Source organism: Triturus cristatus, chromosome 1_2 (genome assembly GCF_964204655.1).
Source record: "Triturus cristatus chromosome 1_2, aTriCri1.1, whole genome shotgun sequence".
NCBI classification, from domain to species: domain Eukaryota; kingdom Metazoa; phylum Chordata; class Amphibia; order Caudata; family Salamandridae; genus Triturus; species Triturus cristatus.
Window position 1 is genome coordinate 21,052,868 of NC_140580.1, and position 24,074 is coordinate 21,076,941.

Below are 24,074 nucleotides of genomic sequence, written 5' to 3' on the forward strand. Positions count from 1 at the left end.
CCTTCCTCACCACTTGATTAGGATAGCCTCTATCCTTAAGTTTACCTGTCAGTAGGTTAGCCTCTTCCCTAAATTTGTCAAGTTCCGAACAGTTTCTGTGGAGCCGTAGAAACTGCCCCACAGGAAGATTCTCCCTCAAGGATTTAGGATAAAAGCTCCCAAAGTGAAGTAGGCCATTTTTATCTGTGGCTTTATGATGTACTCTAGTAGACAATTTACCTTCATATGGAAAGATAACTAAATCCAAAAAAGGAAGATCGCCCTTGGTAATGGTAGTAGTAAAGTGCAGAAACGGATTTTGTCTATTCAACCATTGCATGAACTCCTTTATAGACGCTTCATCACCTCTCCAAATGAGGAGGACATCATCTATAAACCGTTTCCAGACACGGATGTTCTGTGTCCAAGGATTTCCTGCATCAAAAATGTATTTCTGCTCAAAAAAGGATACATACAGACCCGCTAGACTGGCTGCGAATGCACTCCCCATTGATGTTCCATGGGTCTGTAAATAAAATACACCTTTGTACTCCCCAACATTTTTTGTCAGTCCTAATTCAGCTAGATGTAAGATGAATGGTCTAGGGGTCTGATATTGCCAATCTTGTTCAAACAGGAGTTCCTCTATCACCCTTAGAGTTGCAATTTGGGGAATATTGGTGTACAGGGATTCTATGTCTAACCCAACCAAATATTCCTCTTTCGGGTTGAAATCTATATCAATGAGGAGATTGAGGACCTCAGTAGTATCCTTTAAGTATGCCCTCCTACTCTGAACCAATGGTTTAAAGAAAAAGTCACAAAATTGTGACAATGGCTCGAGTATAGAGCCAATTGCAGACACAATGGGTCTATCAGGGGGTGGTCTTGAAACCTTATGCACTTTATGTGGACCTCATGGGTCTGGTGACTTCAGCTCCGGCGTTGATGGCCATGATTCATGTCTCTACTACAACTGCCTGGGCTCCTCAGGCTGTCCCACCTGGTGTACATTATTTGCAACGTTCATTCCGAGTGATTAAGAGCAAAAGCTGGTGACTCACCTCCATACCTCCAACTGCTCTGTCTGCTGAATGAAGGTCGAAAGCATAAGTCAGATGTTGGAACCTCATAATAGGGGCAGGGAAGAATCCTTCAAGAAAGCCAAGCAGATTCTCGGTGAATACAGAAGTGCCTTCTTAATAATAAACTATGAGGGATGCTGAGGGTGCAACATGGGGGCTTCCTGAATGAGGATCGGTCCACTGCCAGGACCACAAAAAATGCCACCAAAGAGCAACCTCCTAAGTCAATATTATTTGCTGGTACTTTAGAGAACACATGTGTGGAACTTCACACCAAGCTTTGATGAATACAAAATTGCTTGATACATCAAAGCGAATCATGGCGAAAAGCGCTGTGCACGTGTCAAGGGAACACTGTAGTAGCAGCTAAGGGCAGAAAACTGTGTTGTTAGGTACCAATCCCAGTTTACAGGAGTCTGACTGAAATTAGGTCACCTCACTCATGTTTGAACAACACATGAAGTTGTGCCAAGCAGAATACTGGAAAATAAACAGTTTTATTCTAGCAGCTATTCATTGACTTCATTAATAGTTTGTAGCAAAAACAATTACAAGGGTAGAGAGATTCCAGACTCGAAAGGTTAGTACCAGTGGGTTTGACTAATGTGACCTTGGACATTCATGTTCCTAGACCTCTTGATATGCAACATAAGTTTTCTTGGTACCTAAAACACCACCTACGACTCCCAAAGAAAGGATGAAAAGACTACACATTTATAGAAATTGATAAAAAGGCAAAGGTTTACTATTCCCTTAAAAGTGGAGGATCTTTAATCCTGGAGTGAATGTTTCATGACAGGGTCTTGGGCTTCCAAACTTTATAGAAAGAACTGTCCAGCGCAAATGTGTCCGCTTCCCATGACTATGTGGTCAGACGTCCCAAAAATATGAAAGAAGGGGTACTGGACATGCCATGCTTGTCTGGCTACCATCTACAGCATCCGAAAAGGAGAGAGCTTGTGCAAGTGATTTTGAAGTTGGATAGCATCTGCATGCCTAAAACTCAAAGGATTTGTAGGGAAGACTGAATAGAGTAGGAAGTTGGCTCAGGCTATATCTCCATCTCGTCCGGAAATCTGTTGGAGGTGATTCGTTGGGATGTCTGGGCTACCTGCACAAACACCAATACGCACAATGCAAAGGTTTCTTTAACTTGTGATCATTGTCCATTTCCACAGTTGCTGTTGTGTACAGTTCATGGCCCATCTTGCATTTTCTTTTCTATGTTTTTGCTTATAAATCAATAAGCTTTCGTTATTTTTTTACATTTTCAGAGTTGCGTTTTTGGCTACCTTAAGAGAAAGTCGTCTAGCATGAACCTAATTCGAGTGATCTGGAATCATCTGTCAAGTAGCCAAAGAATGTATAATTACAGCAGTTGTGGAAAGGATAGACTGGGGTCAACGCCGGCTACAGCAGATTCCAAGCTGATCTTGTTTTCTTCTATTTTGTTCACTGTCATATATCACACAAGTATTATCGGCATTTATATAGCATGTGGACTGCATTTTGCACAGATTTGAAGAGTACTTGTCAATGTCAATCGAAACGTGGGGAACACAAGTGCCTGTGAAGCTGTTTTCTGTATCCATTTTCTTTCGTGATGCATAATAAATTGCACTTAACAAATATTTCCACAATTAACGACACAGTTCCCGATTCTCAAACTATTAATGTTATAGCTGTGACAGGTAAATCAATCGACTTTCACTCCATATTTCTCTATTACCCCCGTTATTTCTGGAAGGAGGAATTACATTGGAATTAACAATAAAGGGAACCTACAAATGACTGCAATATACATACTACTGTTAAACAGTGCATGAATGTACCGCTCGAGTTATTTATACGCACTGTAACCACCCCCCATTTCGTAGCCACACACGAGCCTAAAGCAATTGATACAAAAATGAATAATGCAAATAGTCTTTTTCTCTCCCTGGAAGTATACGCCATATGAGACTCACTCAGGAGTGCACTGGGAGAAATCACTCCGCAGTTTCCCAAGGAGCTGGTACCTTGTGCTGCACTGGAAAGGTTACTAACCACTACCTCTCAAAAACGACACATTTCAACCCTATACTGTGCAGTGCTGGAGGAGATTCCAGAAACCGGAAGGGATATACGCTCCCTATGGGAGGAGGAGATGGGGCTCACAATCACCGAAGCTCTGTGCAAGTTCTGCGCACAAACAGGCTTGGTGTCTTCGTGTAGCGGATTGGCCATGTTGGAACGATCATGTAAAACAGCCAAATGGCAACCGGTCTTTCACAAGTATGCACACACACACAGCTGCCTTCAAGGAACCATTCAGGATGGCCACCATGGGGACATAGGCGTGTGCGTGCATGCATGATGATGATGCAATGGAGGCTATTTTGGCTGTTTTACTTTACTGTTTGCAACTTTACAGCAAGAAAATAAAAATAAACACGCATTGAGAGAGCCAGTATGTCGGTACTCGCCCTTTAAAAAGGAGACTATTTAGTTTTCCCAATGCGTGTTTCTTTTTGTGAATGTATAAAAATGTGTAGAGCTAGAAGAACTGAGCTATTTTCATGGTCTTAAATGTATTACTTTCTTTGTTAATTGGGCCCATGATCCCTTAAAGAAAATGTACGTTTCTAGGTTGCATGCAAGACAAAAATATTCCCTTTGTCGAATTATTACTTAGGAAATGTGCACTTACCAATATTCTTCTGCAGTATCCAAACTTTCTGCTGCCATCAACATTTGTCAAAACAAAGGAGAATATTTCACTGCAAGAAAAAATATACTGATTTACCATTTCAGAAGTTGCGATGAAGCAATATATATGTTTTTACGCCACGCTCGGTCTGTAGCAGCAAGGGCAGCATTGGCCTCACTAACAGTAATGGTAGCAGCTCTCGACTGATTGGTCATTGGGCCTGGCTTCCCTCGTTGCCTCTCCGGGTGTAAGTATTTTATGACTCTCTGGGCTTCAACGGCCTACACCCCTCGCAGATGGGCAAGTCCCTTGAGCTCCCCAGCCCACGCATGCATCCATGCACCCACTTTCCCATGTGCTCACAGATAACGCAATTCGGTGATGGTGCAAAAGGGTGCAGCTTTTATTTACATATTGCCATACAAAACATGCAATCTATTTTCAAACCAGTCGTTCACGCCTCCTCGCTTGGAGTTCCAGTCCAATCCTTAACCATAACACCACAGCCTTTTTGACAGCTCCCTAAGCCAATGCCCCTTCTCAGCAGGTCTTGCACTTCTCTTGCAGTCTCTAGGCTACACCTTGCTGCCAAGTATTGTTGGGTGGCCCTCATGCCTGGCCCGTGCTGCAAGTACCGTGTCCACCCTCTGCTGACCCCATGCTGTCCCTTAGCCTGCTCCCCTGCCGTAAGGCATCCCAAGGGCACAGGTTTGAGCAGCTTTTCTTCAGCTATTACGCTCTGTCTGCTGTCCCTCTGTGCTGTCCCCCACCTTGCCTGAGCCCATCCGCTGCCTGCGGCTGCGACTCCCGGATTACAGGTGTGAGTTGGTTTCACGGCGAAGGCACATGCCCTGGGTGGGCCCCCCACGCCCTTAAATCCTGGTGCGCACCCAGGGGGCCCCTTGCGTATTGGGCCATTTAAACCACCCTGCCCAATCAGCACCTGGCGATTTCCCGAGCTTCCCGGCTGCCTGCTCATAGTCCCGCCCACCCCCCCGATAGGGGTTTGTCGCGAGCCCCTCACCGGTCCAGTTTTGCCTCCCCGGCCCGTATGCTCTCTCCCGCTCCTATGAACGCTAGGCTGGGGATCCAGCGGAGAGCCTGCAGCCGAGGGGCTGTTTGGGTTCACTATTCATTGCTCATCACATGTTTGAAATTGACTATCATAGCTTTATTAGGACCTGCCAAGCCACTGTGAACCTCCCCCTCACTCTCTTGGGGGAAACCCAAACTACCCTCCTGAGGGTCACTCCCAGGTACCTTCTCATAGACCCTGGTGCTGAGCCAGAGTATGCTTCCTTGACAAGCTCTCGGGGGGGTTAGTGAGCTTGCTATCTTTTAGAGGTTGTTGGCGCTCTGGAAAACAGTTACTGAGCATGTGCTCTCTCCAATAGATTGTGCAGCTCTTGATAACTACTTACATTACTGCCCTTCATCCAACCATCCAGTGCCTTCTTGGAGAAGTCCATAAAGTCTACCTAAGACTACCTAAGACAGTTTGTGACTGTCCCTAAACCTTAAGCGGCATCCCTCTGGGGTGGGGGGTTCAAATATGTAATAAGGGTTGCTTTCATGGGCCGTAGTAAATCTGGTCAGCCACCTCTAAAGTCAGCAGGGTTTCGTTCTCAATAGCTGACATGCCCAGCCTCCCTATCACTCCCCTGGGATCATATGCATTCTAAATGCTACCTCATAAGACGTGAACCACTTATCAATATCATCCCCCCACAGCAAAGTTAGGCACCAGATGTTTAGGAATGTGGATCCTCCTGTCTACAGGTGACACGGAGCGGTCATTACCGCTATTCCAGCTGGACTCTGAGACTTGCTTGATCTTTAGGTCCAGCCCCTTTAGACACACTTCAGGGGCCAAAGAAGTTTATTTTCCTTCAGAGCTAGTTTTCCCTCCTCCTGGACCATTCCCTGGGCTTTCTCTACCCTTCTCTCCTTTGCAACCAGCTCCAGCTGGGCCAGCTGCAACCTGAACTCAATTACATTTTTCCTGTCCTCTTGTTCCTCAGGGGACAGAGGGTGGGAGGCCACACTGCTTCCTATGCTGGACCACACTCCAGCGGGTCTCCTACTCGCCTCTGATGCTGGGGCCAAAGGCAGAGGACTCTAGTTTCCTTCTAGCTCTGGAGCTGTTGCAAAGTTATCCTTCTCAGCCTCTATTTCATCATCCTCCTCCTACTCCTGTTCTGCAGCTTGTATTTCATGGACGGTCTCCTAGACCCAGGAGTCTATTTCATACTCCAACTTCGGTGAGCCCTTGGCTGGCTCCATCTTCCTCTCTATGCACAACTTTTTCAGATTAGTCATTCTGCAGCTTTCAAGTTTGTTGAGATCCAACTCCATCTTTGCAGGCAAGAGTCACAGGTGCACAAATATGAGACTAAATTAGAATTTGGAAAAGAAGCAAAGGAAATATGATTAAACAAGGAAATCTATAAGGAGGTGGAATCTTTTGTCAGATTATTTATAAGGGATTTTAGTGTTACACAAAATCACTGAGTGGAACAGCACAAACACAAATATTGGAATTCACCAACATAAGAAATCGGGTTATTGGTGGAAACCCTACTCAAAGAACAACCATAGACCTTGTTAGAGTGAACCACAAAAGTCACTCAATTTATCAGTGCCTCACCCTCTAGTAGCTTGGTACAAAAGCAGTCAGACTTCATTTAGAAGCAAAGTGTAAAGTAGTTGTGCAGCAAACAAACAGCAATAACGTGAAAATACAACACAAGAAAAATCCTACACCAATTTAGAAAACAGAGAAAACTTGAATTGATAGCAGGTCGGATACATTGATCAGGTTAGTCCTGCTGAGGATTGTACTTTATGTCCTTGATGCGAAGAGTTGTGTAACGCTGCGTCCGTTCCGATGAGGAGCTGCAAGGGATAGGATGTGAGGTCCTGTGTTGAGTTGTGTCACTCTACGTTGGTTGCGATGAGGCGGCCATTCAGAAGCTGCAAGGGGCTCCGTGGCGGAGTCCTGCATCAAGTTGCCTCATGCTGCGTCGGTTCTGGTGGAACCCACAGTTTGGCATGGAGGAGTACCTTTAACACCACTTCTAAGAGTTCAGGACCTGGGAGGCACCTCTTGGGGTAGCTGGACTCACTCCAGCAGAGGCCAGGTGCAGGGTTCAAGGTCCCTGCAGCTTGTTATGTCCCCGTAGCTCACACAGGAGGCCAGCTGACTTGCCTTTGGAGTCACTCTGATAGTCCTGGGTTCAAGCAGCAAGGCATGCCTCTAGCAGCAGGGCAGGCTTCAAGCTTCAGCTACTCTGGTAGCAGCAGGGCAGTCCTCTGGAGAACAAGGCAAGCCTCAAGCAGCAGGGCAGTGCTCTGGGGATCCAGACAGTCCTTTTGAAGTCTTCCACATGTCCAGGAGTGAACTTAAGCGTTAGACTGAGGGTCAAATATTTATACCTGGTGCCAGCCAGCCTTTGCAGTGGGGAATCTTCTAGGCTACCCCCACATCTGGTGGGGCAAAAGATTGGTGTCAAGTTCCCTTGTGTGTGCTGGAAGCAAGGCCTCTGAAATGTAAGTGTGGCAGGGAACAGCACAGCCCCAACCTAACCATCCTGGAATGATGGTCCATCCTTCCCACATCTAGTCCCCTATTTTTCATTGTCTTGGACAAATACCCATTCTTCATGGGGATGCCATTAATAAGTTCAGGTAGCTGGAAACTCCTAGACGGCCTTAGAAGCTTTTGGGCAGGAAAATTACAACTTTCTAAAAGTGGCATTCTTAAAATTGTAATCTAAAATCCGACTGTACAATTAAAAAGAATTTAAAATTACAATTCATTTGAGTCCAAAGATGTCATTTTACCTTAGCTCTTATTAAATGTAAGAAGGTAACCTAGTGTTATCTAATAGGAGAGGAGGGCCTTAGAGTAGAAAAAAATGAGTTTAGGAGTTTTTCGCTACAAGGACATGTAAATCTTAAAAACACATGTCCTACTTTTTTAAAAATAAAATGCACCCTGCCGTATGGGCTTTTAGGGCTTATCCGAAGGGTGACGTATATGTATTAAAAAGGATGATTTCAGCCTGGCAAAAGGTTTATTTTGCCAGGCCGAAATGGCAGTTTAACTGCACTACCAGCTGCAATGGAGGGCCTGAGAAATGTTTTAAAATGCTGCTTGATTGGGAGGCACAATGAGTGCGGCAGGCCCACTAGTAGCATTTCATTTAAAGGCCCTGTGTACATGTAGTACCATATACTAGGGGCTTAAGTAAATTAAATATTCCAATCAGGTGTAATCCAATTGTACAATGTTTTAGAAAAAGAGCACCAGCTCGTTAGCACTGGTTAGCAGTGGTAAAGTACACAGAGTCCTAATGCCAACAAAAACGAAATTCAGAAAAACTGAGGAATGAGTGCAAATAGTTTGAGAGTAACCCATAGTCCAACAGGGCCTCATTGATTTTGCTGGAATAGTATCTAGACTTTGTTGTTATTAAGATTTGTTTACATTTTAACATTCTAGCTTGCTTCTAAACAGTTGAAGTTTGGCTTGTTTTAGTTCAGGAATAAACCACCAAAGCTGGTTTAGTAATTCTGCTTGCTTCTTGTAGCCAGTTAGTGGATTCTTATTCTGCTTTGTCAACCATTGTGCTCCAATTGGGTATAATCTAATTCAGGGCAGAAGATATAGCGTCTACGTTTATGCTACACCTATGTAGAATGGTTTTCAACATCAGGGTGGTCCAGATTTTTATGTACAAGGATGGATAAGTAAAATGTAATTAAGTAATGGTCCGACCATATGCAAGGAGAGATAGTAGAATTAGTTATGACAGTTTCTAAACCCAAACTGAGTCCAAAATATGCCCTTTATATCTGTTAGACTGGTGATGTGCTAATGAAGAGCCAGTGAGGACAATAACTTACAATCAAATGTAGTTAAATCACAGCGAACAGACCATCTCATAGAATAAATTCAAGAAGGTGTCACATATTGTGGGGGCCAGTACGTTACCAAGCCTACTAAGGGACTTTTGTTAAAGTGAATTTTTAATACTAAAATATCAGGACTTTGCTTGCAAGCAATAGGGGACATGTGGAGATGGCGTTGCACAATTACTACAACACAGCCACCTTTTTATCAATTAATCTATTCTTGGTGAATATAAGCTATCTCTCAGGAAGTGCGGACAAAATAGCGAGATAAGAGTCCTCCGAGAGCCACGTTTCAGTCAAAAATAGTATATCAAGGTTAAAGTCAACTAGAAGATTGGATATTTCAAGTTTTTGTTTTCCCAGCAAATATGTGATCAGATAGGTCATAGTCGATGACGCCACCTTGTGTGCACTATTAAGCTGTGTGACCCTTTTAGGGTTCGAAGGAGGTGATTTTGGGATATTGGAGATAGGAATGTGGTAGAGTGGTGCTTCATGGTATACAAAGTACTCTTATTAGTGTGTAAACTGAAAATGGCAAACTTTGTTAAGGAACTAATATGTTCACGGCTAATATGCGCACTTACAGGTCTTAGGAACAGCAAGTCCAAGGCCAAGTAAGTTTTAAAACTGACACAGTGGCTGGCTCCTGGAGCTGGTTGGCGCAGATGCACACAGACGTGCTTGCCTTTGGTGTACTAGCAGCGCATCCACTGCGTGAACAGGCAGCCTGCTCATTTATGTAACCCTCCCTTACGTGGGTCATAAAAGCTAGAGTGCTAACCTTAAGAGTGGCGCTAGACTATTCAAGGATATCAGGAAGTAGAAGCGAGAAAATGATTACCAGTCGCGATTGTAAACGTGCAAGTGTGGTATTAAAAGTACAATCAAGCAGTTTAAAATAACAAAGAAGTGTGCAGTCAGAGCAATTTTTAGAAATGGCAACATATGTTTTCCCCAAAAAAGCATATCTAAGGGATGGGGCACTGAAGCTAGTAGACCCTGTCCCAACCCTTATCCAACAATACTTCTGCCACGGCCAACTCATATTGAAAAAACTCAAACAACCAAGGCTGTCAGCAATGTCCATTCATCAGCCACTCACTTAGCTTCAGTTCCATGAAACCCAGTTGGAATAAATACTAGCAACAAATAATCCATACAAAACCCGAGATCAATCGATTTAATGCCCAGGGCCAAAATAACAGGATCGTGTGCATTCCAGTGACGGCAACAATGAGAAAATGTGGATTGAATTCATATGGCCAAGAGTGCCCCAAAACTTGCATGAAAGAAGGGTTGGCCAGCAGTTGAAAGTTCGAATAAGTTCTGCTGTTGGAATGTAGCTGGCCTTTCGAGGCTACTTTTAAACAGTGATGTAATCAATATATGGCATCTTATGACTGCACCGGTTTTCAAGAAACATGGCGTCAATCAGAAGTCGTGCTCCTTGAGTTCCAAACACTTAATTTGTGTGAAACAATAGAGGCCAAAAAGGCCATTCAAAGGTCGGGCTCTCTATTTTCATAAACATCAGTCATAAATTAAAAATAACGCAGTTACCCATTCAAAATAAATTTATGCAAATAGTTTGGCCATTAAACTGTCAATTAAACAGATCATTTTAATAATCAATATCTATATTGACCCTGCACACAAAATAAAAAGAACAGCTGGATCTACATCGCAAGGGCCCAGGAAAACATGGGCTCTTGCCCTGTAAAGTAGCTGCGCGTCAATCCTGTTTCTATTCACATGCAGGAAGACTGGAAATGCACTTTGGGTTTAGAGCAGCATGATCCATGGCGTGAAATGTTGCAGGCTTATCGCTGCCATCTTGGTTGAGAACTGTAATGGTAATGCTGTGTTGCGCTACAATTGGTTGAGAATAGGAGCCTTGGGAGCACATGCGCCAGCTCTTTTACTGACAACTTTCTTTTTGTAGGAGTTTGTCAGAGCCCATCTGAGACCACACAATTTTAATGTAAGAAGGCTTATTCAATATTTAATACATTATTTTGGTTCTGGAATCCTTTAATTTAGTTATAGTTTAATATATACTTTGTTTACACCTCCTTTCAATGAGAACTTTTTTAGTAATTTACAAGAATAATTTGTTTTGAAGCACATTAAGCTGAAGGAATCTTGTTTTGCCAGTCAACTGGTGCACGAGGATATTTTAAGGAAACTGATTCCAAAGAAAGTTCAATCTTCAATTTGATAAGCTGTTGATTATTTGGATGTTAAGAAACAAAAGTTGTCAGATTCATCTGATGGATAATTAATTTTGATCGTAAGGTGAAATAGTTGTGAGGGAGGCAAAGAAAGGAGGACTGAAAAAGATGAAAGGAAACACATTCATGAGGGGAATGAGGAGATGTTGTCCTCCATAGATACGGGAGGTCTAAACATCAGAGAGAGTAATGTGTCTCTCTCGATACATTACTGGTAGTCAATAGCAGCACAAACGAGATTTAGGCACAGCCTGATGAAGACATGGACATTTGTGATGATAAATATGAATTCGATTTATAAAATGATAAAGGTTGGGACAACGATAAAAATAGACTGTTTAGAAGGGAAAGGGGATTGGTATGTATCCTTACGCTGAAGTGTATTTTTTGTCCACAAATAACCAGGCATCGTAGGAGTGCCAACTGGTGCCCGATGGGTTATGTGGCAGAGTTCATAAAACTTTGAATGCACACACGTTTGGAAAAGGAGAGGGCTGAGTGTTATCTAGTAACAAATAAGGTTTGTGCCACCCTATAAGTGTATGCAGAATTGATCAGTTTTCTACTTCAGATGGGTTATGATCCTCGAAAAAGGTACTGGAAAGAACACTCAAGCAGTGCCAGTATATGCTCCTAGATGTTATTGGTCCTCTGGCTCAGGTTCGTGACAAGGCTGAGGAAGATAAATCAGAAGAGTTGAGTGTGGACATAAAGCTGCTAAGGGGATGCAACCAGAGTGCAAATATGAACGCTGTATTGATTACTGAAAGGCATAAAGCCATTCTGATGTGAATTAGGCCGAAGTTAGTTGACATTGGTAACAAAGAGTCTTAGGGAGCACAACAAAGAACTACTTTTTGCAGATAGTTTGGTGAAATGGGTAGACAAATTTAAGTCTACTTCCATAGCCTTCGATAAGGCTCAGGCATCATTATGTAGAGTGTTTGGAGGTAGTGTTTTTGACAGGGCTGGAGGAAGGGGAAGCTTCAGCAGCTGTATGTTCAACAAGTCCAAATATCAGATGCAAGGAAGAGGATCTTTTAGGGGCTTTCAATCAACCACTGTTTTTTCCCGCAGCAGAAAAGATCAAATAGACGTTGACAGTCACAGGCAAGAAGCCAACAAGTGATTCAAGGGTAGGAATGAGGATGTTTTCTGGATTTTCCCTCAAAAAGGTAGTGGGTATCTAACATATTTTGGAAAAAAAAAGGAGCGAGTTGACAAATGATCAGTGGGTCCTTAATACCATGAAAGGTTATGTGGAGGAGTTCATGGGAACTCCTTTTTAATTGCTGGAACAAAGAGTTTGTGTTTTTGCAGGAACTGGTGAAAAAAAAGAGTGCAAGGAGATGTTAAGAAAGGCTGCAATAGGGAAGTGGCTAGGGGGTCTAGTCTAGGGGAGACGGTGCGGGTGGGGGGAGCGGGGGGTCGGGGGATGGGGCGGGGGGTTTTGCTATTGATTGTCACTGATTCCGTGATATGTCACTTTGATGCCAGTTCAATTGGACTGTTGTATGTGTTTTTAAGTTTGTTCTTTCACAAAAGAAAAATTTGCTTATCAATAAAAAGAAAGGCTGCAATAGAAAAAGTATCAGAACATTTAAAGAATTTTGGGAGTAAAGGTTTTTGTGAAGGAGTAAGAAAAGGTTTAGCGTCCAGAAATAGATTCTAGGGGATTTATTTGTAGAGTACGTACATTTTTAAACTGTAAGGAAACCATCTGTTAAGATCTACTCTTCAGGAAGGGGACTATTTTGTGAAAATAGACCTAAAGGATGCTTATTTTACAACTCCACTGGCGGAAGAGATTTGGAGATCGCTACAACACTTGTGGGATGGAGAGCTTTATCAGTTTGCATGTTCTCTATTTTGTCTAGCGTTGGCACCCTAGTGTTTCACAAGGTGCTGAGTATGTATCGCGCTGACTTCAGGATTTCGTCACAAGTCACCAAGTGAGAGAGAAAAAGTAGCAGTTGGTGGTGATTTTGTTGGAAGGCCTAAGTTTTTAATTTTTTTTTATATATAAACAAGAAGTCAGTGTTGATTTTAGGAAAGATAATGGAGTTTTAGGTTTCCTGGTGGCTACGTTAACGTGTAACAATACCCCTCCTTGTTTCACTTTATATTATTCATTCAGTTATGCATCATAGATTTTCTTCCACAAGACAAGGATTACGTTTGCCTGGAATAAGGGAAAAATATTATCTCTACTGCAGTGTGTTCAAATGATTTTAGCTAATTGCAAAGTGAGGAGGGGTGAACAGTCCCAATCTCTTACTGCCCGTATTTAATTGAGCAAAATATGGAGAGGGTGCTAGTCCTCAACAGGGGGAGACCCCTCACCCCCTAGTCACAAGAGAATTCCAAGAGAGAGTCAGGACAAGCCAAAAATTGCTGATTTGCACGGAGAAAATTCCAATACAAAGTATGCAAGGTAGTGATTTTATTTTTATGTGTTTGTGACTAGCTTCAAGGACTCAGAGTCAGATCGAAAAAAGAGGAATAACAGCCAACATGTGTTTCGCCCCCTTTACATGGCCATCCGGCCTGTGACTTCCACAGGGCATAAATGATTCAGTACAGGACAGGTGTAGTCCTGTGGAATCCGCACGATTTGTGTATTTCTCAAATGTCACAGGCATAATGCCCCGGGTTCGGCAATCATCAAAGTCGGCATCAGGAATATTTTAGCTAATTGTTTCAACTTAATGTTTTAACTTGTTATTTTGGTTAATTAATTTTAATGTCATAGTTCTCTATATTGGTACTATTACCATGGCAGCTGCTACCATGTCACAACCCCCATCAAAAGAGATAAGAAAACCAAACTTACAGTAGAAATGTGGGAGAGCTGTTAAAATCTGATTTAGTTGCTATAGGAGGAAAGAAATTCTTGCCACTCAGAAAACAAGATTGTTGCATATTTGGGAATAGAAGGAAGAAAGCCTTGTAAAAGCTTATTATGATCCAGGGAACAAGATGTGGGGCAGGGGGGTCATTTTTGTTTGGGTGGGGGGATTAATGTTGGTCTTGAAAGACAAACCTTTTGGCAGAATGCAAGCAAAAAATGAATCGTTTCTCAACTATGTCGCTGTTCTAAGAGGAATGTTGAGAATATCAGAGGGCAATCCTCAAGCAGAGATCCACACAATAGACCACAGGTAGGTAAAACAGCAGCCCCCAGGCATTTGCAAGTGCTCCTCCTCAAAAAATTACATTTAGCCTTTCTGACCATGCTTCCCAGAGGTAGAAAGCCCACTATACCAGGAAATATTTATTTGGAGGTGAAGCCCCACCCTGACATAGAGCCGTGTCCTCATCTTCTAAAGGGCACTGCAGCCTTTTTGTCCCATGGGAGGTCTTCCAACAGGGCAGAAAGCCACTTGTAACCAGAGATTATTTTTTAACCGAAGAAGAAAGAAGTTGGCCCAGGCATCGGGATTTACTCCCAGCAGAGCCCGTAGTCTTTCTGCCCCCCTAGGCAGTAAACTGGGGGGTTTACCACCAATCTGCCCCCTAGGGGGAGAAAGCCCACTAGAAGCCTGGGATTTTTTAAAGAAAAGAATGAGGTAGGTGCAGCCTGAAGAAGAATCAGGCCTAACCCCACCCATAAAGGGCTCAAAAGTCGTTGTGCCCCTGAGGAAGAGTGGTGGTCTATCATTCATCTGCCCTCCTTTACAGGGGGCATAAAGCCCACTAGAAAACAACTGCTTATGTTTTCATGGAAATGGTGCGGGTGCAGCCCATCTAGCCATTGGACCTTACTTCTATCCCTAATGGGCCTTATAGTTTTTCAGCCCATCCCAGGGGTTGGATGGGCAAATTTGAGGTTTAACCCCAATCTGCTTCACCAGGGGGGTAGAAAGACCTCTAGAAACTAGGGATATTTAAAAGAAATTGTGGGGGCTGCCCAAGTATCAGACCTTAATCCCACGACTAAAGGGCCCAACAGCTTTTCTGCCCCACTGTGAGGCAGATTGGGGGGCGTTTACTAACAATCTGCACTCCTATGGAGTGTGGGGGGGGCAGAAAGCCCAATAAAACCAGGGAGTATCCATGTTTTTTTATTTATTGAGGAGGGGATATTGGACTTTACCCGCACCTCAAAAGAGCTCAACAGTTTTTCTGTCCCCTAACAGGGGGGGGGTACTTTGGGGTGTTTACCCCAGGCTCCCCCACAGGGCAGTCAGAAAGACCAATAGAAACCAGGAATATTTATTTTTAAAGAAAAGAATGAGGTGGGGATGGCCGGCCCAGGCATCGGACCTGACTTCCACCCCTAAAGTTCCCAACAGTCTTATACTGACCCCCTTGGGGTCAGATTGGGACCTTACCCCAATCCGCACCGGAGGGGGCAGAAAAACCCTTAGAAATTAGGGATTACAGTTTTTTTTTAATGAATGGAGTTGAGCTACCCCCACATTAAGCATCAATATCCCTAAAAGATGCTACAGACTTTCAGACCACCAGGAGGCAGATTTGGTGATTATACCCCTACATTACATGCCCTCCATAAAAGGTGCGCAAAAAACAATAGAAACCAGGTTTTACAAAACAATGGAGTGGGACCTTGACTGCCCAGGCATTAAGCTGCAGCTCCATACTTGAAGGCCATAACAGTCTTTCTGCTCCCCGATTCCAAGAGGGGATATTGGAGGATTTACCCCCACTCTGGATGCCATGGATTTATTTATTTTTTAATTTAAAAAACTATGTGGTGGTGGCCAACTGAACGGACAGTAGGCCGCATACCTCAACATAAAGCCCCAACAACCTTTCTGCTGTCCCGGGGCCTAGAGCATTTCCACGGCAAGCAAGAAGAACTTTGGATTCTTTAGGTTGCAGCTCTCACATATGGGCCAGCAGATAGTGGGTAAATACCTATTTCCTCTCCCTTGACATGGTTAATGGTGCACTATTCAGACTCTTGATCGGCCGTCAACCTGGAATCCTTACAAATCCTGTGCATTTCTGAAAGCTAGATATGCAGGGGGGATCCAGAGTTTCCTGCAAATGTCACAGTATGGGTCAAAAAGCTATTTTCCCAATATCCATGTAACAGAAAACCAAGCACCTACAGTCAATGGCCAAAGTTTTACCACCCTGATTCCCACACTTCTCGCGATTTAAACACTGCCTCCATATGGAGGTGGACCCAATGCACATAACTGGAATAGAGCAAAACTGTAACCATGGGAAGGCCTCATTGATACCACCATTGACATTACACAATCTATGATCTGACCTGTCCTTGGCATGGGCGATAAGCACCAGCAACACAGGTGGGGTGTCATTTTTATCAGGAGAAGTTTGGGTACTCTGTGTGACAGGAATTATGTGGATCTTGGAAGATTCCCAAACTTTCCCTCAAAGAATTGTGAGGAAAATACATGATTGCAACCAACGTGTGACATTTGAAGGAAATTCTGGGTAAGACAATGGAGTGGGAGCCATGCAAGTCATACAAACAGACTCCCCTGGGTGTTTCACGTTCACAAATGTCTGGGTTTAGTGGGTTTCCCAAGGCAGTAACCAAGCCCACACCCAAATATCCAAGTCTACAAAATGGCAAACACTTCCTGTCTAAAAGTTGCGTTTTGGAACCTTTCCTGTCAATGGCAATAGGCTCACTCACACAAGCAGGGTACCGTTTTTATTGGAAGTAGTGTGGGAACACAGAAAAGTGGAACATTTGTAATTATGAATTGCATTCCTCTCCATTTTAAGCAAGCGTTACATTTTTAAAATGTCCTCTGAATCCCATGGCGGTATGGGTAACCCAAAACTCAACGGTATTTGCATACCACACCCCACCTATCACAAGACAGCATTAGCTTTTAGCATCACACTGTGCTTTCTTCAAGATGACCATCTGCCTCCACAGCATGATCTGCTGCTACTGGGCATTGGTAAAGCACAGGATTTGCCAATGTAACCTCTTGGTGGATTCTGCAGACGTATTATGATTCTTTCCAATAAAGACACTCCACTAGGGTATTTCTACACCCGAACAACATTTGTTTTGAGTGGGAGGTTTTGTTTGTGTAGGCTATCCCAATGTAGGAGCTTTGTAGAAAGGTAAAGGTCTTCCAAACTTCTTACCTAACCATGTAGATGATGAAAGTGTGCACATCTCCGCATGGTGGTCTGCAATGGAGGTTTGGTTATGAGGTCTACTACCTAACCTGTATCATCTTAACCTCCCTGATGATAGATAAACCCTGGTGGACATTTGTTTGTGCCATTGGTTTTAATGTCATCTATTGTCATATAGTCATAGTTCATAAAGATGTTCTAGTCTGGGATATTGTGCTCCTCATCTTGGGGATGTTGTCAATTGTTGTTAAGAGTTTGCTAGTTCATGAGTGATCATTTTATTTAAAGATAGATACTGCCAATAAGGTGCTGTCTGATGTCCTATAATTTTGTCCATGTATTTCACAGGTCATATTTTTTGGTCTTCTGTGATTGTTTTGTATAAAGGATGTGCAGTCCCCATAGGTTGAGCATCAGGACTTACTGAGAAGTATTTTGGTTGGGCATGACATAGTGGTGGCACTTGCTTCTGTTAATGTCCCTTTATGTCCCCAATAAATGGAGAAGAGGTGATTGTTCGATTTACATCCAGTTCCATGGATTCCAGACTTGGAGAGGATGATAAGGGGAGGCCAGGGATATTTAAGAGTGTTATTTGATGTGGTTTGTGATCGTGTTAGGAAGTGATTGGTTAGTTCATTAGGTTGTGTAAGCTCTAGTGTGGGGAGAGGGCTAGAATGGAGGACACTACCGATTGTGTTAAGGGGACAACCTGATAAGACTTGTTTGACAAGTGCTTTGACTTGTAATATGATAAACATGAATAAGGAACACTTATTTAAAGAATTTGAAGTATTGAGGTGGAGCTTGAAGAGTGTACTGAGCAGGAAGGGTAGTGATGGGTTGTGCACAATGGACTGAGCTGGAGAAGAGTGTCCTGAGTTGTTACGAGGAAGAGTTCTAGTGGGCATATATATCAGAATCAGATGGTGCACCATCTTCTGAGGTGTAGCCGTGTGACACTATATGGTATCTTAAGGGAGGGTAAAGTGTTTTGATGTTTCTGTTGGTTGTGTTATGTTAGGGTGACCGGTGGGTGGTACAATGACCGGATGGAAAAGGGTGAGAAAATGAGGGTTTGGTCTCAGGTGCAGTAGCATGCAGGTCTTTGGTTGGATGTCTGTGAGAAGTACAGTGTTGCAACGTGACAATTTCCTGTACTCAGTTGCTAGATAGAGTGGGAGAAGAATTAATTTGTCTTCAGAGTGTTTAACTTTGTAAAATGCTATTTTCTATGTACTTGAGGAGTTGAGGTTTTGTGTAGTGGTGATATTATATGGTATTGTTTGAAGTTAGAGGGCAGCGAATGATAGTGTGACATACTTGATCGATGGAGGGGAGTGCAGATGAGTAAGTGCAGAGAAACATATGAAGTATGTTTCATGTGGAGTGCTGTATTTTAATATGGTGAGAAATATGATGGATGGTGTACAGTCATAAGTACGTAAGTAGAGAAGACAGGGACCTCCATATAAACCTTATGTTACATTTAAAATTGGGTGGGACCAACAGATACTTCCTAACAGCCAAACATTTGTCTGAAAGTTGCCGTATCTAACTATTGTTTCTCAGCTCAGGATACAATAGGATTATATGCTTTCCAAAGTGTATCTTTTTCTGTCATGCTGCCGGAAGAAGAGATGAAGGACTTCGTTGTCCTCTGTGTTCAGCACCCAATTCTCCATCTTGCAATCATCAATCTTACAAAATTTAGTGTTCGCAAGCAGATATACTACTAATGTTCGTGAAGCATTTATCTTGTGCACATGTTCCGAAGATTGCAGTGAGTTATTGCAAAATGTATGCTCATAATGTTTGTAGACATCCCAAACACACACAATAATAAACACTCAGCCTCTGAACATAAACTAATCTTCCCTGCACATTTGTGGGTGTGAGAAATTAGGTTGTTGGTTGACTAGGGTGTAAGCTTTGGTCAAGCAGCAACCACTATCTTTGTCAGGGTAAAGCACAAGCAAACCCCCAAAATAACCTGTGCTCACCCCCTTAGCAGTGTGGCACAGAGCAGCCAAGCCTAACTTAGAAGTAATGTGTAAAGTATTTGTGCAACACTTCAAACAGTGAACATACACCACAAAAGAAGCCCACAATATATTTAGAAAAACATATAAATGTTTAATAAATACAGCAAGACCAAAACAACAAAAATCCAATTAGTAGAACCAGAGATATTGAGTTTTAAAGTTTGTAGTGCAAAAAGTGCCAAAAATCACAAAGCACTACTGAGGATATCTGGTCACAAGTTAAGGCTGACGGCAATGAAGCGCGGGCTGGCTACTGGGAAATAGTTAGGTCCGTTGAACAAAAATCCTGGTTGCAGAGCACTGCGTGGATCCGCATCGAAGATGCGCCGCGCAGCCAAAGAAATGCATCAGTTCCTGGATGCGGCGAGGCTGTGGTGTGAGGTCCTGTAGTGTCGTTGTCGAGACACCCATTGATGGGGCTTGCAATGCTTCCCAAGGGGCCTTGCCTTTTTTTTAAAAAAAGACTACAATTACGGCCTGAGATCAAGACTCTGGAACAGAGTTCCCTGTCTGAGCCTGTCTAAGTGTTTTAATCAGATGGGGCCCTAAAACAGTGAAAAAGGTTGTATAGAACTCAAGAGGAATTTGGTCAGGTCCCACTGCCTTGCCAGAAGGGAGGCCATTCAGTATGACATATAATTCTTCCTCTGAAAATCAAGTTTCCAATGTTTATGCATCATCAGGAGTAAATTGTTCTAATCAACACCTTCAATATATTCTCTGATTGAGTTCTGTTCAACATTCTGTTCCTCCTGGTATAATTTCCTATAATATTTATATAATTCCTCCTGTATGCCTGAAGAGTCTGTCACTAGATTTCCCCCTTCATCTTTGATCTCATGTATGTCTCCCATCACCCTTTTTTGCCTTAAATGTACTGCCAGCATATGTCCTATGTGTTAATTGAAGCCATAGCACCCCTGTCGCCATGCCAGAAATTTTGCCGCTGCCTTGGAGGCCGAGCTTTCCCCAATTTCTGCTTTGGTTAAGGCGAGTTTATATGTTATGTTTTCTAGGGATGTCCCCAAAGCTATAGCTCTTATCAGTTCTGCTTCAATGCCTGCCAAAGCTTCATATGATGTTTTTATCTGCCCAAGTTCATTCTTCCGACATTGCACGCAATAGCTAAGTGTTTCCCCCCTAACCCTTGCCTTAAGCGCGTCCCAGACCACCCCTCTACTTGCGCTATTCCTATTGATTTGAAAAACTCCTTAATCCAACTGTTCATATGTGAGATGTATATCAGATCCCTCAACAAACCTCTCTCAAAAGTCCAGTGTATCTTTTTCTTTTCCACCACTATTATATGGACGGTCTGTACCAGGGGGTTATGGTCCGACATAACTCAGGGATATTTTTCTATGCTGCAGCAAAGGACCAATTGACACGATGTAATAAAAGTAATCTAACCGTGCTACTACTTTATGTGGGGCAGAGAAATACATGCTTCCGGACTCATTGGGTTTCAGCAGAGGCCATATGTCTACTAGCCCGTTATCTTAAGTTAATGAGAGAAGGGCTCTATAAACCTTGCTTTTCTGACCTTTATATTTACCATTATTTGCCCCCAGTATCCCATCCAAACCATTAATATGAATGTCCCCACATAGTATACTTGGTGATGGCCATAATGCTAGCTCAGAATTCAAATACTCTAAAACTTTAGGGTCATCACCATTAGATCCATACACTGGATATATAATAAGGTATGTTTGTAGTTGCAACACTCGGCTAACACCCAGTGCCCTAGCTTATCTGCCTGACATTTCTTGAATATTATGTCTCTCCTCCGAGATAAAATAGCAACCCCTCTTGTCCTGGCTCCCTGTGTGGTATTAATAATAAGATTATACCCCAGCTGTTCTATTAGTTTACTCCTTGTGCCCTCAATGCGAGTCTCTTGTAGACCTACAATATCAGCTTGAAGCATTTTCAGATCTATCGCTACTTTTTGCCTCGTGCTACGATCATTTAGACAACAGATATTCACTGTTGCAATTTGAGTGCTCATCATCTATAGTCTATAAGAGATCTTACTATAGACATAACCAACACATATTGTGTATTAACCCAGTTTCCTACTGAAATAACCATATTCGCCTTACATTTCCAATTTCCATGGTACTCCTCATATACCCTTTTTGCCCCCTTCTCCCTTTCCTGCCCCCAAAACCCTCCCCTACTTAACCCCTCCCCTCCATCCCACTTTCCCCCTCCTCTCCCCACCTCACCCCCCTCCATATGCGAGCAAATAGGTCACCATTGACCTATGTGATGCTGCCTGCTCCACCCGCCTCGAGATACCCCTGTGACCCTGCCCCAAGCAAAAAAGGTCAAAAAAGCCCCTCCCCAGTGATTGTAAAAGATTTAGAATCGATATCATGACCAAGGGGTGTAACAATCCTTACCCTTTCCAGCCCCTTCACTCTCCCCTATATCGATGTAACGATAGTCCTGCCCGCTCCGGCTGACTCAGAACGTTAAATTCCATTCTGTGCCTGTCTTGTTGGAGCAGCACCTTCTTTAATTTCCTGGAGCTCCTTCAAGAAGTCTTGGGCCTTAATTTCTAATGTTAACATCCGCACCCTTCCATTGCGTATAACTTTAAGTTGCGCTGAGTTTCCTAGAAACACTTCACAACCTAGTGCCTGAAATGCTGATATTAACTGTTGTAGTCTCCACCTCCTTTCTACGGTAGTGTGGCAGAAATCAGGTTGTACGACAAAGGTATAGCCATCAAAGATCGTTTAGCATCTGGCCTTGCTTTGTCTGATATAGCCTGCCATAAGGAGAAAGTTCCCAAAGAAGACCAGAACCACCCTAGGACGTTCAGACTGCCCTGCCGCATTATTCTTCTTTTGAGTCAAGGGGAAACGATGTGCTCACTGTACCTCGACATCCCAATTCCAGTGTGATAGTTCGGGAAAAGCACCCTTTAGAAGGCCTACCATAAATGTTCTCATATCCTTGCGCTCGATGTCCTCAGCTAGCCCCTAGAATCTGATATTATTTCGGCATAGCTGATTCTCGAAGTCTTCGAGCTTCCACATTATGTCCGCTACCTGCTTGTCCTGCAGCACCTTATGTTTTGTAGATTCTCAAATTCTCCTTTCAGGGCTACTGTCCTTCCCTCAATGTGGGTCACCCTTTCGCTCATTTCCGAGCAGATTTTGTTTACTTTCTGGATTGACCCTTGTAATTTTTTTGTGGTCAGGTGTGTTCTGCAATTTTCTTGGCAAGCTACCCCTTGCATCTGCTTAAGTGTGGCATAAACAAGATCTATCGAGTTCATTTGGATCAGTAGAATCAGTCTGAGATGTAATTTGATCACCTATCTCCTCACTGTAGACCGGTCTGGTAGCAGAGTGGTTCCATTTGAGCCTGCGTGCTGTTTTCCCCTCGCTGTCTAGCCGTTGACCCCTTGTTTTAGATCTAATCTTGCATTTTTGAGTAATTAACTTGTCATGGTCCCTCATAACAAGAGAGTCCTCTGATCCTGACTCTTCCTCCGTAAACCCTGGGCTTGAGGGAGAAAGCTCAGATTCATCTGTAAGGGAATAACATTTTCCCCCCTAGATCTGGAGAGGTCATTGGATTCTTAAGCCAAGGTATAGGTAATATCACCTGCGCTGCTGCACCAACAAGAGGAGTGTTTATAGCTGCATGTACTGAAAAGTTATTACTTCTTACCAGTGACACTGTGAGGGGCTCCATTTCGGACACTCCCAGTGGTCTGCAGAATCCAGAGTTGCCAATACCCTCATCTGTAAGGTTGGGCACTGATAACTCTGACTGCTGGTGCTCATGCTGGATTAAGTCTTCGCTACCTGAAGCGTGCACAGAGAACTGCTGTAGCCCTGTATCCAAGAACCGAACGTGCTGAGCAGACTGGGTGGGCAGAGCGAGTGACTGTCCTCCACCTGATCTCTCTAGCCGAGCGGAGGCAGATGAAGGGGGAGGTGTTCTCACTCAGCGGAGGCGGTGGCTCAGTAGCAGCAGCAGTAGCATGGGAAAAGGCCTCCGCAATGAGCGCCTGCTTTGCTCTGCACTGATCAGCAGTCATCCCGCACTGTCGCCACGGTTCTTTGCCCTCTCTCCTTGACAGCGTGGGTATCTGTCTCCTCTGCCCTAGTTGAATTACCACGCCTCGGATTGCCACCCCTTGTCCTGGTGCAGCTCCTAGCGAGGTTGCCTTTCTCGAGGAGTCTTTCGGCGCTCTGCGTGCCTTGGGGCCATTAACGTAAACTGCACCAGCCTTCCACGAGCAGCGTCGACAACAGCAACAGCCTTACAGAGGCCAACAAAAGTCAGAAATTCAAGCCACCGCAAGCTCCTCTGTAGCCAGGAATCCGAAGATGTCATGAGACTCCTTTAACCATACCATAGCCTTATCATCTTGCCTTGGAGCATACGCCTTGGGGCTGAGCTTGGCAGGGTATGCTCAGACGTGAGTCCCTTGCCCACTTTGCCACTGGATTCAAGCAAGCCTGGCTGAAGACGGCTGAAATGCCAGAAACCGGTCCTAGGAAGCTTGTTTCCGGTCGAGGGAAGACATGGCTTGGCAGTTCGGGCTGGACTGTTCCCATGAGGCACAGGGTCAGACTGATTTGCATATGGCCATGTCTGAACTGGGGTGGCTGAGTGGGCTAAAGAACGGTGATGGATTAAACCCAGATCAGTTGACTGGGGGTGAGTGCTTGCAATGTTCAACACTCCATCCATCATTTCCTTTGGTTTTTGCTTTGGGGCTGAGCACAGGCCATCTCTTTCACAGTGGTCAGTCTTCCCCCATCTTTGCCCTAACACTCCATCTACCTTTCAGGGCTTCTTCAGTTCATTGTACAATCAATGTTTTTGTGTTGGGGATCCCAATTGAGAGCGTATCACCTAGATCATCAGGAAGCTTTAATGCATACATTTAATTCACTCGGATTAGGCCAGGGTTAGTAAAAAAGTCAGTCACCCAGATACATCTACTTGTTGTATCAGAATTTACAGACTGATAAAGCTATTGCCTATGGTTTATCAA

The 24,074-nt window shown here is 43.7% G+C and overlaps 1 protein-coding gene across 2 annotated transcripts in view; it reads right to left on the reverse strand.

The window, feature by feature from the left end:
• Window positions 1-24,074, reverse strand: part of DENND2D (DENN domain containing 2D) — a 736,340-nt gene that overhangs the window by 476,756 nt on the left and 235,510 nt on the right. For both annotated transcript variants that reach the window (XM_085600175.1, XM_085600177.1), the window contains exon 4: window positions 3,754-3,823. In XM_085600175.1, the coding sequence (XP_085456301.1) occupies window positions 3,754-3,823 (70 nt within the window). The remainder of the gene's footprint in view (window positions 1-3,753; window positions 3,824-24,074) is intronic.